General features: G+C 42.3%; 1 protein-coding gene across 4 annotated transcripts in view; it reads left to right on the top strand.

Moving 5' to 3' along the window:
• Positions 1-4,379: 4,379 nt before the first annotated feature.
• The window catches only part of OSBPL1A (oxysterol binding protein like 1A), a 76,074-nt gene continuing 62,686 nt past the window's right edge, over positions 4,380-17,767 (top strand). The window contains exons 1-6 of one of the 4 annotated variants that reach the window (XM_053962484.1): positions 4,380-4,693; positions 4,818-4,997; positions 10,287-10,409; positions 15,123-15,208; positions 16,789-16,863; positions 17,639-17,750. In XM_053962484.1, coding sequence (XP_053818459.1) covers positions 10,289-10,409; positions 15,123-15,208; positions 16,789-16,863; positions 17,639-17,750 — 394 coding nt within the window. In that variant the 5' untranslated portion in view covers positions 4,380-4,693; positions 4,818-4,997; positions 10,287-10,288. Of the gene's footprint in view, positions 4,698-4,817; positions 4,998-10,266; positions 10,410-15,122; positions 15,209-16,788; positions 16,864-17,638; positions 17,751-17,767 lie in introns of all 4 variants that reach the window. The other 3 variants (XM_053962499.1, XM_053962491.1, XM_053962507.1) reach the window with 3 other exon arrangements.

Below are 17,767 nucleotides of genomic sequence, written 5' to 3'. Positions count from 1 at the left end.
AACTAAGAGATACTGAAGAAATTAAAATTTAAATAAAATATCCATAACCCTGCTTTATTTTGCATACAACAGTTCAAACATGATGTATTTTCAACTCCTCTTTTACAATAAGAAAAGGAAGATTGAGAAGAAATAAGGACAATGTCATGTCATGTCACATACTAATGATTAATCCCCTCAGTTCTGGACCTGGTTTTGGGCAGGATTTTCTTCTACTGAGACTATTCCAGTAGTGTCTTAAGAATAGCTCAAGGAGAGCATTTTGCTATAGTTACTTACCAACAAAACATGAAGTTTTCTCTAATGCTCCAATTCCACTCTACATTCAATAGAAATCTCATTCTGTAATAGAAATCTTAATTGGGCCATCCAATAATGAGCATTTATCCATTTGAGGACAAAGTAGTTCAGCTGATTTCAGTTCCACAGTGATGCATTTTGCTAGATTGTAGTCTAAACTGACATAAATTAGCTGTAAGGTTCATAAACTCTCCACGTGCAGCTGATTTATAATTTTGGAACTAAAACCAAACCAAAGTGGTTCAGTCACAAGAAAAAGAAAGTGCATTAAACAAGCCTAGTTCTTGTTCTAAAACTACATGTCTGGTAAGACTAAGGAGAAGCAAATGTACTGATGACTTAATACCTTGGTTAGAAATGTTTCCTCTCATTTAGCCAGTTTTTGTGCTGGCTACAGCAGGGTACAATTGCCTTCCATAGAGCTACAAAAATCCAAAAGCTTTTCTATGAAGTAACTACTAGCAGATTTTAGGAGCCTCCTGAGAGAAGAGGACCAGCAGTGAATTCTCACATTTCCTCCTGCCATACTTGCATTCAGATAAAAACAGGCCTGTTAAAAGGAATTCTTCTCTGTTATAGAATTTTTTCCCTGCCAAGGGATACCTCAAGAAACAACCTGAGCCTGCTTCAGTGCTGCTTTGAGCAGCAAAAAGCATTTCTCAGCTCAGGAGGCAATCCAACTCACACCATCCACAAATTCACTACATTATATGGTTATTGCCTGCAAAGTATGAAAGAAACTTCAGCAACAGACTAGCATCTGCAAGAATTCCTACTGCAGGCAGTTCAGAACAACATGAACATTTGCTTTGATCACTTACTGGCAGTTGCTTATGGTAATCCAGAGAGATCCACAAGAATCTCATCTGAGAGTGTCAGCACATTAATTAATTCTCCTGTGTCTGTGTTTTGCCAGCCTAGTAAATAAGATCTGTATGGAGATGCAGCAGGGACCTGGACTTGCTGCAGTGCTTTTCAGAGTTGAGGAGCAGTTTCCTCAAGAAGTGCACCAGGGCTGTAAGAAAGCTGCTAAGGAACAAATTTTTAGGACTGCTGGTGAGCTAACAGAGTCATTTAAATGTTACTGTGTGAAAACAAACATACAACCCATCATGTATCATTTATTATTTCCACTTCTCATTTCTCTGTGTGCACTCTGTTCTCCAGTCATATATCTCAAATTTGACCAATATGCTCTAGTCTGCAGAGGAAGAACACAAAATGTCAGTGCAATAAAGGCTGTCCCATGACAGAGAGGATATAAAAAATACTATACTGTGAAAACCACAGACAAAGCAGTTCAGTGAGTTCTGTGCAAGGCTGTTTGCCAGTGTGTTCAGCCCTCAGATGGGATATGTTTCATGCTTTCTGAATCACTAATTTCAGCAGGTTATCTGAAAAAGGAATTACATGAAAACCAAACCAAACCAAAAGAGAACAAAACCTTGATATCAGCAACAGTCTCTTTCTCATTTCCACACTTAAAAGTCCAAAATGCACTGGGACATTATTACTCTGGGATGTGCAAGCAGGTAAAACATAGGTGAAAAATATACACTTTTTGAAGATGATGGAAGCAGGGGAAGTGTAGTGATGCTGGCCAGGAGAGCCCTGTACATCCAGGAGCCGGTAATTCACAGTACAGTTAAGTGGAGCAGGCCCGGGTCTGTGCTGTGCTGCCTCCAGACCTGGGTTGTGGTGCACAAACCTTTGGAAGTAGGATCAACTTCACTAGCTTCTTGGCACAGAGTGCAGGCGATTAGAGCAACTGCGTGGCCTTGCCCTTATCTAGAAGCATACAAGGAGTAAAGCTCTCTTGTGAACATCCTTTATAGAATAGCTGTTTTCTTGTAAGAAAACTAAAATACTGCAGCCAAAGAGGAGCCTTTCTCCAGAGATGGGATCTGTGCAGCCTGCCAAAGGAGAGGTCCATCCAGGATTAATCCAGTGCTGCAGGAACGTGGACATCATGGCTTCTGATTTATTTGCTATCTCTGTTGGTCTTTACTTTGCCTTTTTAAATAATTAAATTTATTAAGTTCTTGTTTTCAGGCCTTTCTTACTCAGATTCAGAGAAAAACCCTGCACTAACTGGGTGAAGGGTGAAACTGAACTGTAAACTCTGTGTTGTATTGCAATGGGTTGCAGAGTAGGAGGGTGACAATACCTCTGTTTCGTTATAAAACTTGTAAGAAATATACAGTGATAATATACATATTTTGATTTTGTATTCATGTATGCAAAATAAATACAAAATAAGAAAAGGTTTTATTGTGATGTTGCTTAAAGCATTTATAGCATTGTGAAAGACGGCTTGAAGTCAGAAGCAGGAGGAAGAAATAAAGGAAAAGGTATATGAGGATAACACAGCTAGTGCTTTGAAAGTAAGGGCAGCAACTTGAAGTTCTGCTTCTAAGAAAAGAAAGCAAATATGATCCTTCCCTGAAGCCTCTCAGATGTTATATAATTATTACTAAAGAATCCCTGAAAGCAGATCTCTTAAGTAAGACAAACTAATTAAAAGTAACAAAAGGCAGTAAAGTTCAAACATGAAACATTTGTGTTATCTGCAGGTGTGAAACTGTTCCTTTTCTTTTTTCTATGTCTTTCTTCAAAGATTAAAAATACATATAGCTATAGACAATGCAGAAAAAATGAAGCTTGTCTCATTATTTATGCATGAAGAGTTTCAGAAGAATTGTTCAGGTCTAAACTTGCCCCCTTTGGAACAGAAGTTTCATCCTGATCTTTTGTGATAGTTTGTCACGGCACCTGTGGCTCCTGCCCTGCCTCTTTAGTGCTCCTTCTGCATATGACACAGATTTGGTCATCCCACAACACTGCAAAGCTTCTCTGCTCCTTTAATAAATTGTTGCAGGATTTCAGAGGCGCTGTGGGAATTTTCAAAAGGCGAAAACACTCTCATGTGCTAAAGGCAGAAAAACAAGGTGCCAGCTCTTCAGATGACAGGTGTAATGGAGAATAGATAAGGGTAGGACAGAGGGGAAGGAGTGGTGGACGAAAGGGGCTTGAAAAAAGCGAGTACTTCACTTTCTGTCCCTGGTAGACCAAATTTCTCTTTTAGGTTGCTTTTGGCTGAGCTGTTCTTAGAAGCAGTGTGTGTTGACAATTTTCTTTCTGCTGCACAACGGCTGTATACGCTACCAAAGCGATTTCCAAAAAGACCCCGTTTCCCCCTCAGTCGATGCACCATTATCGTAGCGTTACAGTCCTCTTTGAGGCCGGTTTGCCCCGCCGTGTATCTGAACGCCTCTCGGTGTCTGCGTCCCCGGCGCGTCCCGCCCCTGCCGGGGGCGCTGCCCGGGCAGAGCGGAGCCAAGCCCGCGCACCCGAGCGGCGGCGGCGGGCGCTCGCAGGATAGTGGCACTCACGGGATGGTTAGGGTTGGGGTTGGGAGGGACCTGTGGAGATCATCTGGTCCAACCCCCTGCCAAGTCTGGATCACCCAGCGCAGGTGACACAGGAACGCGTCCAGGTGAGTTTGGAATATCTCCAGAGAGGGAGACTCCATGCCCTGGGCATCTGTTCCAGTGCTCTGACCTCCTCAGCGTAAAGTTCTTCCCCATGCTGAGGTGGAACTTCACGTGTTTCAGTTTATGGCCATTGCTCCTCGTCCTGTCGCTGGGCACTACTGAAACGAGTGTGACACCAAACCGCAGCGGGCACAGGGCGGTACCTGCGGGGCAGCCGCGGGGTCGCAGGGGGGGGGTCACTGTTCCTCCCTGGGAACAGCGGCCGCCGCCGGCTGCGCCCGGTGCAGGCCCGTTTCTCTCAGGGCAGGAGGAAGGGGCACAGCGCCCTCGGCGGGACCTTGCTTCACCCCTCTCGCCTTTTCGGGCGGGCTGCGGCGAGATATCGACCCCCGGGCCGGCCCCCGTGCTGGTGCAGGTCTCGATCGTAGGGGCGGTGCGGCGGCCAGGCGGGCGGAGCCCTGTCCCGTCCCGCCCGCCCTGCGCGGCGGGGGGAGCTGCCGGGGCGCCGCTGCCGGTCACATGTAACCGCGCCCGGTGCACGCAGCACGGCACGGGGCGGCGGCGGCAGCTCGCGGGGCGAGGCCAGGCCGGCAGTGGGCCGGCCCGCCCGCCCGGGGCGGGTTTCCTTCCGCGGCGGGGACGCGGGGCCGGCGGGGGATGCGCCGCTCTCCCGCTGCGGCGTTGGCTTTGTTGCTGCCGTGGCCGCCTGTCCCCCGCGGCCGCCGGGAGCGTGTTCGGGGGTGGGGGTGTCGCTGGTTGCCCCCCTCAAGAGTCCGTTCTGTGGGCTGAGGGGACGGCCCCAAGCCAGGCTCGGCTCGAGGCACGAAGCAGAGGCGGCCTTGGAGGCGGGGGCCAGGGTGGTCTCTCGCCCTTGGGAAGCGGTGTCCTCGCTTGCTGCTGTGCGTGGGTGTCCCTCCCTCCTCCTCCTCCTCCTCCTCCTCCTCCTCTTCCCGCTGTTCCCCTCCCTGGAACGGGCGCGGCGCTGGCCGGTGCCCGCAGGTCTGAGCGGACCTTTCCCCGCAGGCAAGGAGCGCAGCTGCTGCGACGCGCCTGACTCGCCTTAAAAAGAGTTTAATTACCGGGACCGGAACGAGCCGCTCGATTCCAGGCGGGCGTAGCGAACTCCGGCGGTCCTGCTGAAGTTCTCAGTGCTTGGGACTGTGCCTGCCTGCTGATCCGAGTGAGATCTCGCACGAGCTGTGGGTAAGCTTATTCGGAGCTGGGCTGAAAGAAAGTCTTTGATGTAACAGAAATGAAATATGTGCGGAAAACAGCCAGGAGATGCCCAAGAACGAGTATTAGTTTAAGTAGTGGTGCCACTTGGGAGTGGTGCTGAATAGATGTGTTATTGCAGATGTGTTAATTGCTATTAAACAAACAGTATCTTGATTTTAGAGAGGTGCTGCTTTCACAGTGAGACTGTGTCATAGAAGCATGACCAGCTTCTAACTTCTACAACCCTTTACCCGAAGACTGAAACTACTACTTTTAGATAACATCACTCATGGTTCTAGTACAGCCACTCTTTCTTCTTGGAGCTGCTCCTGTCAGTACAGTGTGTTGTATGGGTTTGTGGACAGGTTCTGTCTGTTTGTGCTGTTTCGTGCATTTTGCCCGCCTTCTTTGCAAGCATCACATCATAACGTGTGCGTGCTGGGACATGTAAGAAATCTTCCTGAGCACGTATCAGCCTCTCCTACAGAAGTCTAATTTTTATTGCTAGAGGAAGATCTATTGAAATACTAGTCAATGTTGTGCTTTTTGCCAGCCTTACTGTTTGTCACTGGGAGAAAACTTCCTATGCAACCCGTGGCCACTGCCTCAGAGCCTTAATGTTCGGTTGACCAGGGCTGGTGCTGCTTCTCCTGCTTTTTTAGCAGTATATGAGTGAAACCCATTCATATTCTGCTTAGTATATACTGTCATTGTTCATAGCTAGAGGATTCAGCAGGAGAAGAAACCAAAGCAAAAGCAAGTGGGTCTTACAAGTAGTGTTGCCTCTTAGTCATAAGTGGCACTTTGGATTTTTGTAGGTCACTTTGAGAAAAGCAGCTTTTTTTTTTTTTTGCTTGGACTTTATCCTAACAGTTAGGTAAATTTGGTAGTTTGTATATAGTTGGTTAGCCTTTTGTGTTGAAGTATTCTGCAAAACTCCCCTAAGCAGGCATGCAGGCAGAATGGTAACCTGTGTTCTCTGTGTTGGAAACAACCCTTGTGTGAAGACAGACCTTCTAGTAGCGTAACAGAATCACTCTGGCATAGGTCTCATAGAGGAAGATAAAAGCGGAGCATCTCAATGCTATTTTTTATACCTTCTTAAAGGATAAGATTCAATTAGCAGTCAAGTACTTCTGTGGTAGTCCTAATGAGTTCAACAGAAGTGCCTTGCAGTCGCATCTCAGCTGCAGAGGAAATGCTAAATAATGTTCTGTGGTGTTGTGTCATGATGTTCCAGTGACTGTGGAGACTGCCATGCAAGCCTTTCAGGGGCACAAGGCTTAAATAGGGGCCATGACAGGCAGTTTACCTGTATCAGCTGATTAATGGAATAAGGTAACAATGGCAGCACGGCTGACTGAAAGATGTGTTCTCTTTTAAGTGGCTAGTAGATTTACATAGAGGCAGCACAATTCATATAGATGAACCTGCTAGCAGTATCTTAAGGCTCATAACTCCAAATTAAACGACTAAGTTTCTCCCTCTGTGCTGATGGCCTGGATTGATGCCTCAAAACTGGTGGGTGGGGATTTTAGAGCTCTTCATGGTGGGTCAAATAAACTCCTGTCTGCACAGAAATATAGGTATACAAAGTACAGCTGCAAGTGTACACCCTTTGAGTGCCTGTGTATTGATTAGTTTCCATACTCCAAACTTGTCACTCAGACTTCTGTTGGTGGTTTCTCATCTCCATTACAGAGCAAATCCTATTGCTTAAAACAGTATTTACAAAAGTATAAAAGGTTCTGTTAAGAGTCTCTTTGCTGCCAGCTTTATTTAGGCATATCATTTAGCATATTAGCTGAAGCTGTATGTTCTTTATCATTTGTCTGATGACTAACTGCATGCAGATGCACTTTCCTGCCCCAATTGTGGAAACACTTTCACGTGAGTGATCCTTCTGTGATTAGTAGCCAGACAGTAATTATTCTGCGTCATTGCATGCTGCAGGCTTACAAAGTGTATTTGAAATCAGAGGCTTGGCCTGAACAGCAAGGTCTTTGAGGACTAAACCAGTGAAGCAGGCAGACCATGTTAGCATGCATGTTACTCTACTGCTAGTGCTTGCTTTAAGAGTACAAACAGATCAGTGATTTTAACCTTACAACTATTCGGTGATAGAAAAACTACGCAAATAATTTTATATAGTGATTAAACTTTCTGTGTATTTTGAGCTGTTTAAGATTCTGCTCATGTACATAACAGGCCTTGCTGCATGCAAGAGTTGTTTATTTGAATCAGCATCTTGGTTTCTTTTCCAAATGGTCTTTTCTTCCTTCTTGTCAATATCAAATGGAAACAGCAGGTTGTTAATGCATTGAAAGTGCATTGCTATTCATACCTGCTAAGTATGTGGGATGTTGACAAATGATACAGGGTAATGATAGGAGCATGTTTCTCATCTGAGACATGGCTAAAGCAATACTGTGTGGGAGGGGGTGAAAATGAACTATGAGCTTTGCTTTTTTTCTTCCTCCTTTCTCCCCAGTGATGCCTAAGCCAGCAAAATGAGTCTGACTGTCCTCTTATCTTTGGTTTGTGTGATTCTCAGTGCTGCATTCTGTGTCCCACTGAAACTGTAGCACTCAGCTTCAGAGATAGTATTACTAGCTGATAACACATTAGCATACATGATTTTGATAATTCTCTAGACACTGCTAGAACTGATTCACTGAGGACAATTATACCTGCCCCAGTAACAATAAACTGCTGTGTTGCCTCCACAAGTGGATGGAATCCTGTTTAAAGGAGAAAGTAGCTTCAGGGCTTAAAGGACTGCCAGAAGAACTAGTAGTGTTTTGTTTTGTTTTCTGGTAGTACTGAAAAGCATGCATGAACAAGAGTGCTGACTAACTGCTTCTGGAGAAGGCATTTGTATCCTGTGTCTGTGGTAGATTGCAGGTGACTGATCCAGTCTGTTCTTCTGAAATATGCTGGAAAGGGCTTGCTTAGTCTTTGTCAAATTCTTTGAAAACAGATTCTCTCTCTGCCTTTGCTGATTGAGGAAAAGGTAGGGAAACTTCTCTTTGCTGTACTGCTAGCTCTTTGGCAGTCTGTCCTGTTCTAGTTTCTGCATCAGTCTTGAATATTGCAGGATCTGCCACTGTTACAGGCTTTTTGTTCCTTACCCAGTGTTCTCACTGTCTCTTTTCTTGCTGAGTGGCTTCTTATCTTACCGTAGTCAAAGAGCTCCCTGCATCTATTTAAGCTGTGAGTGTGTGTTGTGCAATCAAGCTGCCTGTCCAGAACAGCAGAGTGTAAACAGTTTGCTGTTTGGACCATTCAAAACAGTATAGGAAAGCTAACTATGTGAGGCCAGTAATCATTAACTGACTGCAGGACCTGGTAAACCTAGTGTGTCAGGTGACTATAACTAAGCTGGAGACACTAAATTTAGAGTCTCTTGCTTTCCTATTGTATCAACAGCAGTAAATTGTCTATAGCAGCACAGTCTTTTGAAGCTGTTTTTAACATAGTTTCTTGACACCTCTTAAAAGCAGTGTATTTAAATAGGGAAATGCTGTATCTAGGTCTAGTTGAATCATAGAATAAGCTGAGTTGGAAGGGACCCATCAGGATCACCGAGTCCAGGTCCTGGTGCTGTGCAGGATGCCCCATGAGTCACACTGTGTGCCTGAGAGCATTGTCTTCTTGACTTCTTGAACTGTCAGGTTTAGTGCTGTGTCTGCTTTTCTGGGGAACCTGTTTCAGTGCTCAACCACCCTCTGGGTTAAAAACATTCTTGATACCCAACCTGTATCTGACTCAGCTTCATGCTTTTCCCCAAGTCTTGTCACTGGACACAAGAGTGAAGAGATTGGTACCTTCCTCTTTGCTTTCCCCCATAAGAATGTGGAAGACTCCAATGAGGTCTCCATTTAGTCTCCTCTTCTCCAGGCTGAACAAACCAAATGACCTGAGCCTCTCTTCATAAAGCTTCCCCTCCAGTTATTTCAGTATTGTCATTGCTCTCCTTTGGATGCTCTCTAATAGCTTAATGCCTTTTTTTTATATTGCCCAAAACTGTACCCCAGACTCAAGGTGGGGCCACTCTAATGCAGAGTAGAGCAGGATAATCCCCCCCCTTGCCTGGCTGGCGATGCTGTGCCTGATGCCCCCCAGGACACTGTTGTTTCTCCTGGCTGCCAGGGCACTGCTGACTCTGTTCAATTTGCCATTGACTAGGACCCACCCCCAGGTCCCTTTCTGCACTGCTGCTGTCCAGCATCTCACTCCCCAGTCCACATCCAGGGTTGCCCTGTCCCAGATGCAGAGTCCAGCACTTGTGCTTGTTATGCTTCATACAGGTGGTAGCTGTTATAATAGCATCAAAAAAAAAAAAAAAAAAAAGGCAAACCAACTTCAGATTGTGATTTCAGTGTGGAAAAAGATGGGTTAAGGCATCACTTATTAACTGTATTCTTCAACAGACCTGGTAAGTAGCAGTATTGCTTGCCCAGAGAGCTAACGTTCCCTTTCTAGTAGAGAGCTGTAAAATAGTTATGTTAAAAGGTTTTGTTTTCTCCCTTCTTTGAAAGACATACATACCTTTTTTTTTCTTTGCAGTTCAAGAGCAATGGTAGGATTAGAATTAGTGATCTTTTAGAGTTGTGTGTTAACCTCCTTATATTGTACTATTGTGTTTCTTAAAGATAAGGTCAAATCTACAAAGTTGTCTGAGTCCCCAGTTCCCCTTCAAGTTGAGGTTGCATGGCCTCCGATACCCAGGCTCAAGAGATGATAGTACTAATCACTGATGGGTATCTGACATCTTCATGCAAAGACATTCTGTTCCCCAGGGTTGGCAGCCAAAATAACTGTCAATTAATTCTCAGGTAATACTTGGGTTAATGGGTGTACGTAGTTACTTTCTTTTTTTTTTCATTCCTGTTGCCTTTGGAAACCTGAAGGGATAAGGGTGAAAGCCTTGTAAGGAAAAAGCAAATGCTTACTAGTTATGCTTGTAGCAAAGCTTGCCTTGTTTGTGGCATAGAGTTTCAACTCCCAAGCCACCCTTTGAACCTAGAAAACAGAGAAGCAACAAAACATGGGTATTTGGTTATTTAACTGCTTTGTATGAGGAATTTTAATGCTTCTTAGTAGCCTGAGTGCTGGGCTGTTGCAACAGCTTGCGTATTAAGTGTGTTCCACAGAGGGAACAGCTATCTTTCTCATAGCAGGGTAAGTATTAAATAACAGCTAAAAGTGACGTAATTTTAAGCCATAACTTACAGCAGTATAACCGATTGCAAAGTCTCTTGTATATTTTATCAGGGATGACTACAGAAGCAGAGCAGCAGCTTCTCCATGATGCTAGAAATGGAAATGCTGAAGAAGTTAAACAGCTGTTGGATACCTTGGACAAAGGAGAAATAAGCTTTGATATCAACTGTAAAGGTTAGTAGCCTTCCTCAAATGTTTGTAATCTTGCTGTTCACATGTAGTGAAACTGATAGTGATAGTATAATCTTGCTTTCTTTGGAATGCTCAGTAGAATAACAAAAAACCCACTTAACCTTTACACTGTGACTTAAGGGCATATTTGCATAGGGGAGAGATAGTAATGAAAGAGTATGGATAGTTGCAGTGTATAGAAAAACTCAGCATAATTCCTAGACACAAGAAGTGTCAACAAGACAAAGAATCGTACCTCTTTTTGCCTGTGTTCATGCTTATGCCGACTTTGAAGCTTTAGAATACTAAACAAAACAGATTGTGGTGCCCAGGGATTGTTCAGGGAGGTAAATAACTTTTATCAGAGCTGCAGAGAATATTAGATCAGGTCAGTCATTTGTGCTCTGCTCAGTGTAAGGGTTTATTATTTTGGGGTTTTTTATGCCCGTATTTTGTTATCACACAGTAGAAGCGTTACATTTCTTGCCACTTGCAAAAATGTTTGGGACAAATGTTTACTTCTTACTTCTGGCAGAATACTAAATTACTTGGGAAAAAAAACTAAGACTGCTTTTCATCTGGGTCTGGGTCTTTGGCCATCACTGAAGTTTTGCTCATGTGCAGCTAACATAGGTGTGGCTCAGCAATTTGCTTGCTGTGCATTAAAACTTCAAACTGGGACTAGATTTGCAAGCTTGCTAGCAATTGCAGACTACCTTACTTCTTTGTTATTTTAGAAGATTGATATTTCTCTTTATTTACATAAGTGTGTTTCTGGTTGCTTCCAAGATGTGGATGTGAATCTCATTCTTTCTACCCAGGCTGGTATTCCACTGTTTGTCATTTAACTGTTTAGCAGCTCTGAGAAGAAAGTGCTGCAGAGGGAGAGGGGAGAGAGAAGAGATCTGCTGTGCTTCCTCTCAACCATAACAGAAGGGAACACTTTGCCCTAAAGGGCAGGGATTCCTATTACCTGAACAAGCTCTATCCCTTTCCCAAGTCTCATTCTTAGTCATTAGCTTACTTATTGTTTTGTTTGACTACTCAGATGTGTTTGTGTTTTCTCAATGATTAATGTACTCACCATAGAAAAAGAAGTTGTGAAACCCAAGCTCTTGCTACTTCATCTTTGGGGACCTAGTTCATAATTTAAAGGGGAACCAAACAAACCTTGATGAAACTGAAGTCCTCCACCCTCAGAAGTATATCCTTGCTAAATATTCAAGACATATGTAGTGCCTAAACAATTGGAATAAAAGTACCTTAAGATTCATGCAACAGTGTCTAGAAATAAGTTCCTGAAGTCTCCTGTGCTTAGAAGATGTTTCAGAGTGTCTCTGATGTGTTCTTACACATAATCTGAAGTCAAGAAAGCATAATGAAATGGCATACTCTGCTATCTACTATATCAAGCACATGGGTCTCTGGTCAGAAAGTCTGCAGCATAGAAGAGACTCAGGTAATGAAGTGAAAGACAGCTTAGCTGTTTTTGTAGTTTAGCAGTACATGCCAGCTGGTTAATACTTGCTTGCTAATGGGAGGTCTAGGAAGCTAGAGGGAATGCACTTGTGATATTATATTTAACCTAAAATAGTTCCAAATATGGATTTTGTTCACCGTGAAATCTCTGCTTTTGAAGTTTCAATTCGTCTAAATGTCTGAAGACACAGAAGCGTAATTAGTGTTATCTGAGGGAACTACTCTAGTTATGTGAAACTTCAGAGTTAAATCTCTGTTCTTCTGCAGTCATTTTTCAGAGACTGACTTGTTTCACTTTGTTCCCATAGAGTGTTCCATTGGAAACAGTCTAAGATAAATTCAGTCCAAACAGCCTCTGCTGTGTAACTGGCCCTGGAATTCTGCCTCCTCACTAGCTAAACAACTGTGTCTTGCTGCAAGTTCTGATCTGTTGGGTACTACCAGATAGTAATTGCATAAAAACCTGATGATTAACTAAAGTACACACTGTAGATTGTAACTGTCTTTTTGCAACCCTTAATCTTCATTCTCTTCCTGACAGCCTCTTGTGCTTCTGTCATTACCTTGGATAATAGATGTCCTTAGAAAGTCAGGGTATGGGGAATGTCTTCAGTGCTATAGCAGTTCTGTCAGGATTTCCATCTGATACATCAGTGACACTTGGCTTGGAATAAAGTGCTTCTGGAGCAGGTGGGAGGCAGTACTGGAGGTGGTGTAAACTTCCTGCAAGGGTGTGCCTTGGTAGCCCTGAGTTTGACAAGTTGATGTGCCTGGGTGTCAAAGCCTATCTTCGACATCTTCTCCTTGTCTTTTCAGAGGGGAGCTACATCTGAGGCTGTGTGTGCTGTATAAGTGTCAAGTCTGACAGCAGTGATCCTAAACATCACAATTTCTACCAAAGTGAAGGAAGAGAAGATAAATTCAGGCCTCCTGTACTTGCTCAGTTGTGACTGTATTCTACCCAGTCAGTGCTCGCAGATAAGCAGGATTTGCTTGAGGAAAATCCGGCCAAATGATCTGAGCTTCTCTTTTTGGGTTCCTCAGTTCACTGGTTTGGAAAGAAGGAATCTACATTAAACAGTACCAAACCCAGGTTTCATCCAAAATAAACGTGTTTTCTAAGGCCATCTCTTGTTGGCTCATTCTTCTTAAATACAACAAAATAGTGTATCTAGGAATTTGCAAAGTAAAAGCTCTGTAAGGTGAGGTTAATGGTCAGTAGTGTGTTATGGCAAAATACACATTTGAATGACTACACGGTGGCCTAGCAGCCCACAGCTGGAAAATGGCTGCCTACCTTGTCTCCATTCTCTAAACAAATGGTAACACTTGAGTGTTAAAGTTAACCGGCATTAAACCAAAGAGCTGTGTATAAGAGGGAGAGGAATTATGTTTTTTGTTGGAATTGCATTATTTCTCCTTTCCTATCCTTACATTGTCCCTAGTGTAATGGTGTTATGGTTTAAAGTAATAATAAAGTACAAACACTTGTAGTCACTTTGAAGAGAAGTAACAGCTCAAAAGCTCGAGAAATAAATGGTCAGCTAACATCAGAAATACAAACATTCAGAGTGGATGCAGAACAAGGGCCTGTTCTTACTTTATTCAGTAAGAACTATAAATCTGGACAGATTTGTGGTTATTGTTTTCATGACTGAATTCCTTGGCAGCATCACTGTCTTGCCAGTGCTGTTAACTAATGAATGTTTTGGGCCAATTGTATGAATTCAGTGCAACTCAGATCTCTTTTGTGTTCTTTGAATGAACATTACTCCATTATGTTATCCAACATAACTAGCCCCAGAGTTAGTGGTCCACACAGTATTTATCTTCTGTGATACTTTGGCTCATCAGTGACATAGGGTAGGAGCTCTGTTGTAGGCCAGACTCTAATGAGGGAAAGATCTAAATCTGGGGTTGGAAACAACAGGAGTTGAGAAGAAAGATAATCAAATTGCAAAAGAAATTGTCAATGAAAGGCAGGAATGTTAGCCGGAAACAGTTACAAGAAATGGGAAAGTATTTCAGCTCTGAACCACATTCTAATGTTAATTTTTAATATAAGAGCAGAAAAGATGATGAACTTTCAAGATGAACAGTTTATTTTCCTTGTGCTTGTGGCTTGTTTCCTCAGGGCAAATTTATGTTGTTCATGTTTCATGCCTCAGTACTTGAGCTTATATGACAGGGGAAAACTTAATGGTGGCAGTGATTTCAAAACAATTTCTACTGCCTTATTTTCATTTTTCTTCCAAGTACAAAATGATAGCTTTTAGGTGACACTGTAATGCTGTGGGTGTGTTGCTCAGTACGAACAAATCACAGGTTACTTTTGCTTAATACAGTTGAGTGTTGCAGTTGGAAAGTAAAGTGAGTTGTTAACTTTAGTAACCTCTAATGCTTTTATATCTTGCTTTTAAAGGAATTATTGTAGGACAGTTGTTGAATTTCATACAGCTAATCCTCCAGGTCCATGTTTAAATGCTCTTTAAAGCATAAATCAGTTTCCTTTACATGGTCATTTCTGTGCCTGCTTCTTGTCTGTGCTTAATCATTGTGCAACTTAGAGCTGTAGATGATATTTGAGTTCTACTGTGCATAGCATAAAGCTTTCAAAGCACATTACTTAGTGAGGTTTTCTTTATTAAAACTGAGTAAAGCACAAGGCAACAAAAAAACTGATGGCAAAAAGCATCAACATTAGGTCATTCCACCTACTTTATTTTGAATGCTTTGTTTGAAAGGTGGATTGTTGTACCTCTCATTTGTGTGAAGAAAATAAAATTGTGTAAACCAAAGAGTTCTTTGATAAACAAGAGAAAAATGGTCTTGCATGTGCTATTTTCATAGTGAATGAAGAATGAAAGTAGCTGAAGTTTCTTGCTAGTATTGAAAGGTGTTACATGCAAAGAAAAGTTTTATTCTCAGTCAGACGACATGACTTTTCCCTTTCAGAAGGTTGTGGGGATTTTTTGTTTGGGTTTTTGGGGGTTGATTTTTGTTGGGTTTGTTAGTTTGTTTTGGTGATTTGTTTTGATTTTTGTTTTTAGATTTGAATCCAGCTTTCTCAAACTGCCTCCTGATTTAGTAATTTAAATAACATGAGTAGTATTGGTGCTTCCAGCCTCCTTGTTCCTCTGCTGTGAAGAATGGTCATCCGTGACAACCTCCGAGCACACGACAATATCTCTTTTGTACTGTGTGATCAAAACTTAATTTACCTGTTTTGTCTTTCAGGCAGAAGTAAGTCTAATATGGGTTGGACACCTCTTCATCTTGCTTGCTACTTTGGACATGCTGTTGTGGTAGAGGATTTGCTGAAGGTATAGATCTGTTTTCCTCTCTGTGTAAGGCTAGAAGCAGTTAGTGTTTGTTCAGGTTTTTGTGATAGAAGAAAAGAGGCTTTGCAGAGAGGCAGAGGCACTCATACAGTTTATCTACATGTAACGTAGGCATAACTGATTGTTGTAACATTAAGATAGGCCTGGTTTAGAAGGACCCAAAATACTGATGGTGGAAGTCTATACAGTAGCAATACAGCCCTTACTCTGAGCAGTTTTTAGAATTATTGGTACTTAGCTGGTTTTCTCTTGGAGTGTAACTATCTGTAACATTATTTCTTTCTAATGTATTTGAAATAATGAGCTGTGTGATGAATTTTGAAACTGTGGACATCTGTTATCAAAACTGATATGTTTGTATTTGCATAACAACTGCAAATGCAGTGACTGTGGTTTCTAACTGATTTTTTTTTGTTGTTGTTGGTTTTGCTGTCATGGTAGCTTCAGCCAACCTTAACTATATTAGACCCTCTTATATTTGAAAGATTTTGCTGGATGGCAGGAGTGTGATAAACAGGCTCAAGTGCAAAGCTAATCTAAACTTGATTTTCGTTAAGAATAAAAGTTGCCAGCATAATCTAGATTTTAAAGAGGGAAACAAATTTGAGATTTCTTTGAGAAATTCTTCTCTAGCTTACACACTTGCTCAGTAAATAAAGTAATTTTCAATTCAAGTGGGCTACTTAAAGCAAAAGGTAAAGTTTTATCACTTAATGCATTTATCAAGCATCCAACTTCAGGAGTTGGAAGAGTATAGAGTATAAAAGGACTTTGTACTTTTAGTTCTTTTGATAGGGCTCTTGAAAAGGTGTTATTTAAAGAACAAGGTGAGAAATAAGTGAGGCTGTGCACTTCTGAAAGCTAGATATGTATAAGTGTGTCTATGTGCAGAGAGCAAGTGAAGGAGGCATTATCAGAAACAGAGCTCTGGAACTAGTAAGGTTCATCAGTTAACTTGAGGCAGGCAGCAATGACCTGGCTACATCGTATGATCTAAACATATGTGATGAAGTTAAGTGTGCCCTGCCCTCTCTTTGACCCTTTGAGAGGTTAGGTAGAATGGCGTAGAAGAAATACTTAATGAAAGAAGGATAGGATTTCTTGGTTTCTTGGAAAAGTGCCTGTGCAGTGTGGCAAACACTCCTCCTTTCAGATAAAAGGCATGTGATGGAGAAAGCATGTGACAGAAGGAAGGGAGATTTAACAGGAAGACGTACAAAACCCCAAACAACCTAAGCCAAACAAAAACCAAGGCAATAACAGCCCCCACCCCTTGCATTAAACTCACTTTCCATGTACCCTCTTCTTAAAAGTGTGAGATATGCCTGGAAAAGATAAGCCTGGGGGCTTTTCGTTTTTGAAGCAATTGAGAGAATGTCGGCTATGAATCATTAGATACATACTTTATCCTTGTTTCCAGGATAACTGTATTACAGTTCTGATCTGATTTGCCACGAGTTCTACATTAGTGTCCTGTCTCCCCTTCCCCCTCTAAGCAGAGGGAATAGCCATGTAATTCTTTTTGGAAGGATATTCAGATGTCTTTTGGTCTTGCTGTTTAGGCAGGTGCAGATGTGAATGTGCTGAATGACATGGGGGACACTCCGCTCCATCGTGCAGCTTTCACAGGGCGTAAGGTAAAGTATGATGGCTTTTTTAAGCCTCACTTGTAGAATTATTAAGAAAGTGCTAGCAATAAGATCTCTTCAAAAAAGATGTTTTTACAGGGTCTAAAAATGACTTATTGTCTGTTTTTGTACAGCATGTTCAGAAGGATTAGGCACATTGCCTAGCTTGCATAACTGTCCAAAAAAAAAAAAAAAAACCACAGAGAGAAACCACATTGTTTTAATCTTAGTAACTTCTGGAGGGGAAAGAAATCTCTTAAATTAGGACACACAGGCCCATTTAGTGTCTGGAAGTGCTGTTTCTTCATAGTTAATTAGAACTGAAAAGCTTTTTATAGGTGTAATGTGACACTAGTTTGATTCCCCCTCCCCAACTCCCAATTGCTACAATCATTCCAGTGATTCCAATAGATGTTATCTATGGATAACATCTTGGCCCTTCAGAAGGAGTGACTACTTACTGTTTTGTCAAAAGAGCCAGTTGTGCAATTTTTATCTGTCCAAGTCAGCATTCACACCTGGTACACCAGCTTTTCAGGGTTAGTCTGTTCAGCTTTACATCCTGTTCATTTCTTCAGCCTGACTGATGGGAGAGAAAATGTTGCAGTCAGTCTCACCCTTCAATCTCTCTAAAACATCCCTTCCTGTTTTCACAAGAAACCAGCAGTGGTGAGAAGCCATTGGTTACAAAGCTCATCTTACAGGGAGTCAATAGCTGGAAAGCCTGATTGTGGCCTTGCAGTTACACAGACAGATAAGCAGTGTTTTTCAAACTGTTTTTCAGGAGGTGGTGATGTTACTTTTGCAGCATAATGCTGATCCGTCTATTATTAATGGCAGTGGAGAGACTGCAAAAGAAGTTACTTATGACAAAGACATAAGGAATATGTTGGAAGGTAACTGTAATAGGTCA

Source organism: Vidua chalybeata, chromosome 1 (assembly GCF_026979565.1).
Source record: "Vidua chalybeata isolate OUT-0048 chromosome 1, bVidCha1 merged haplotype, whole genome shotgun sequence".
Classification (NCBI taxonomy): Eukaryota; Metazoa; Chordata; class Aves; order Passeriformes; family Viduidae; genus Vidua; species Vidua chalybeata.
Note: the sequence above shows the minus strand (reverse complement) of the source record. Positions and strands in the feature narration are given on the sequence as shown.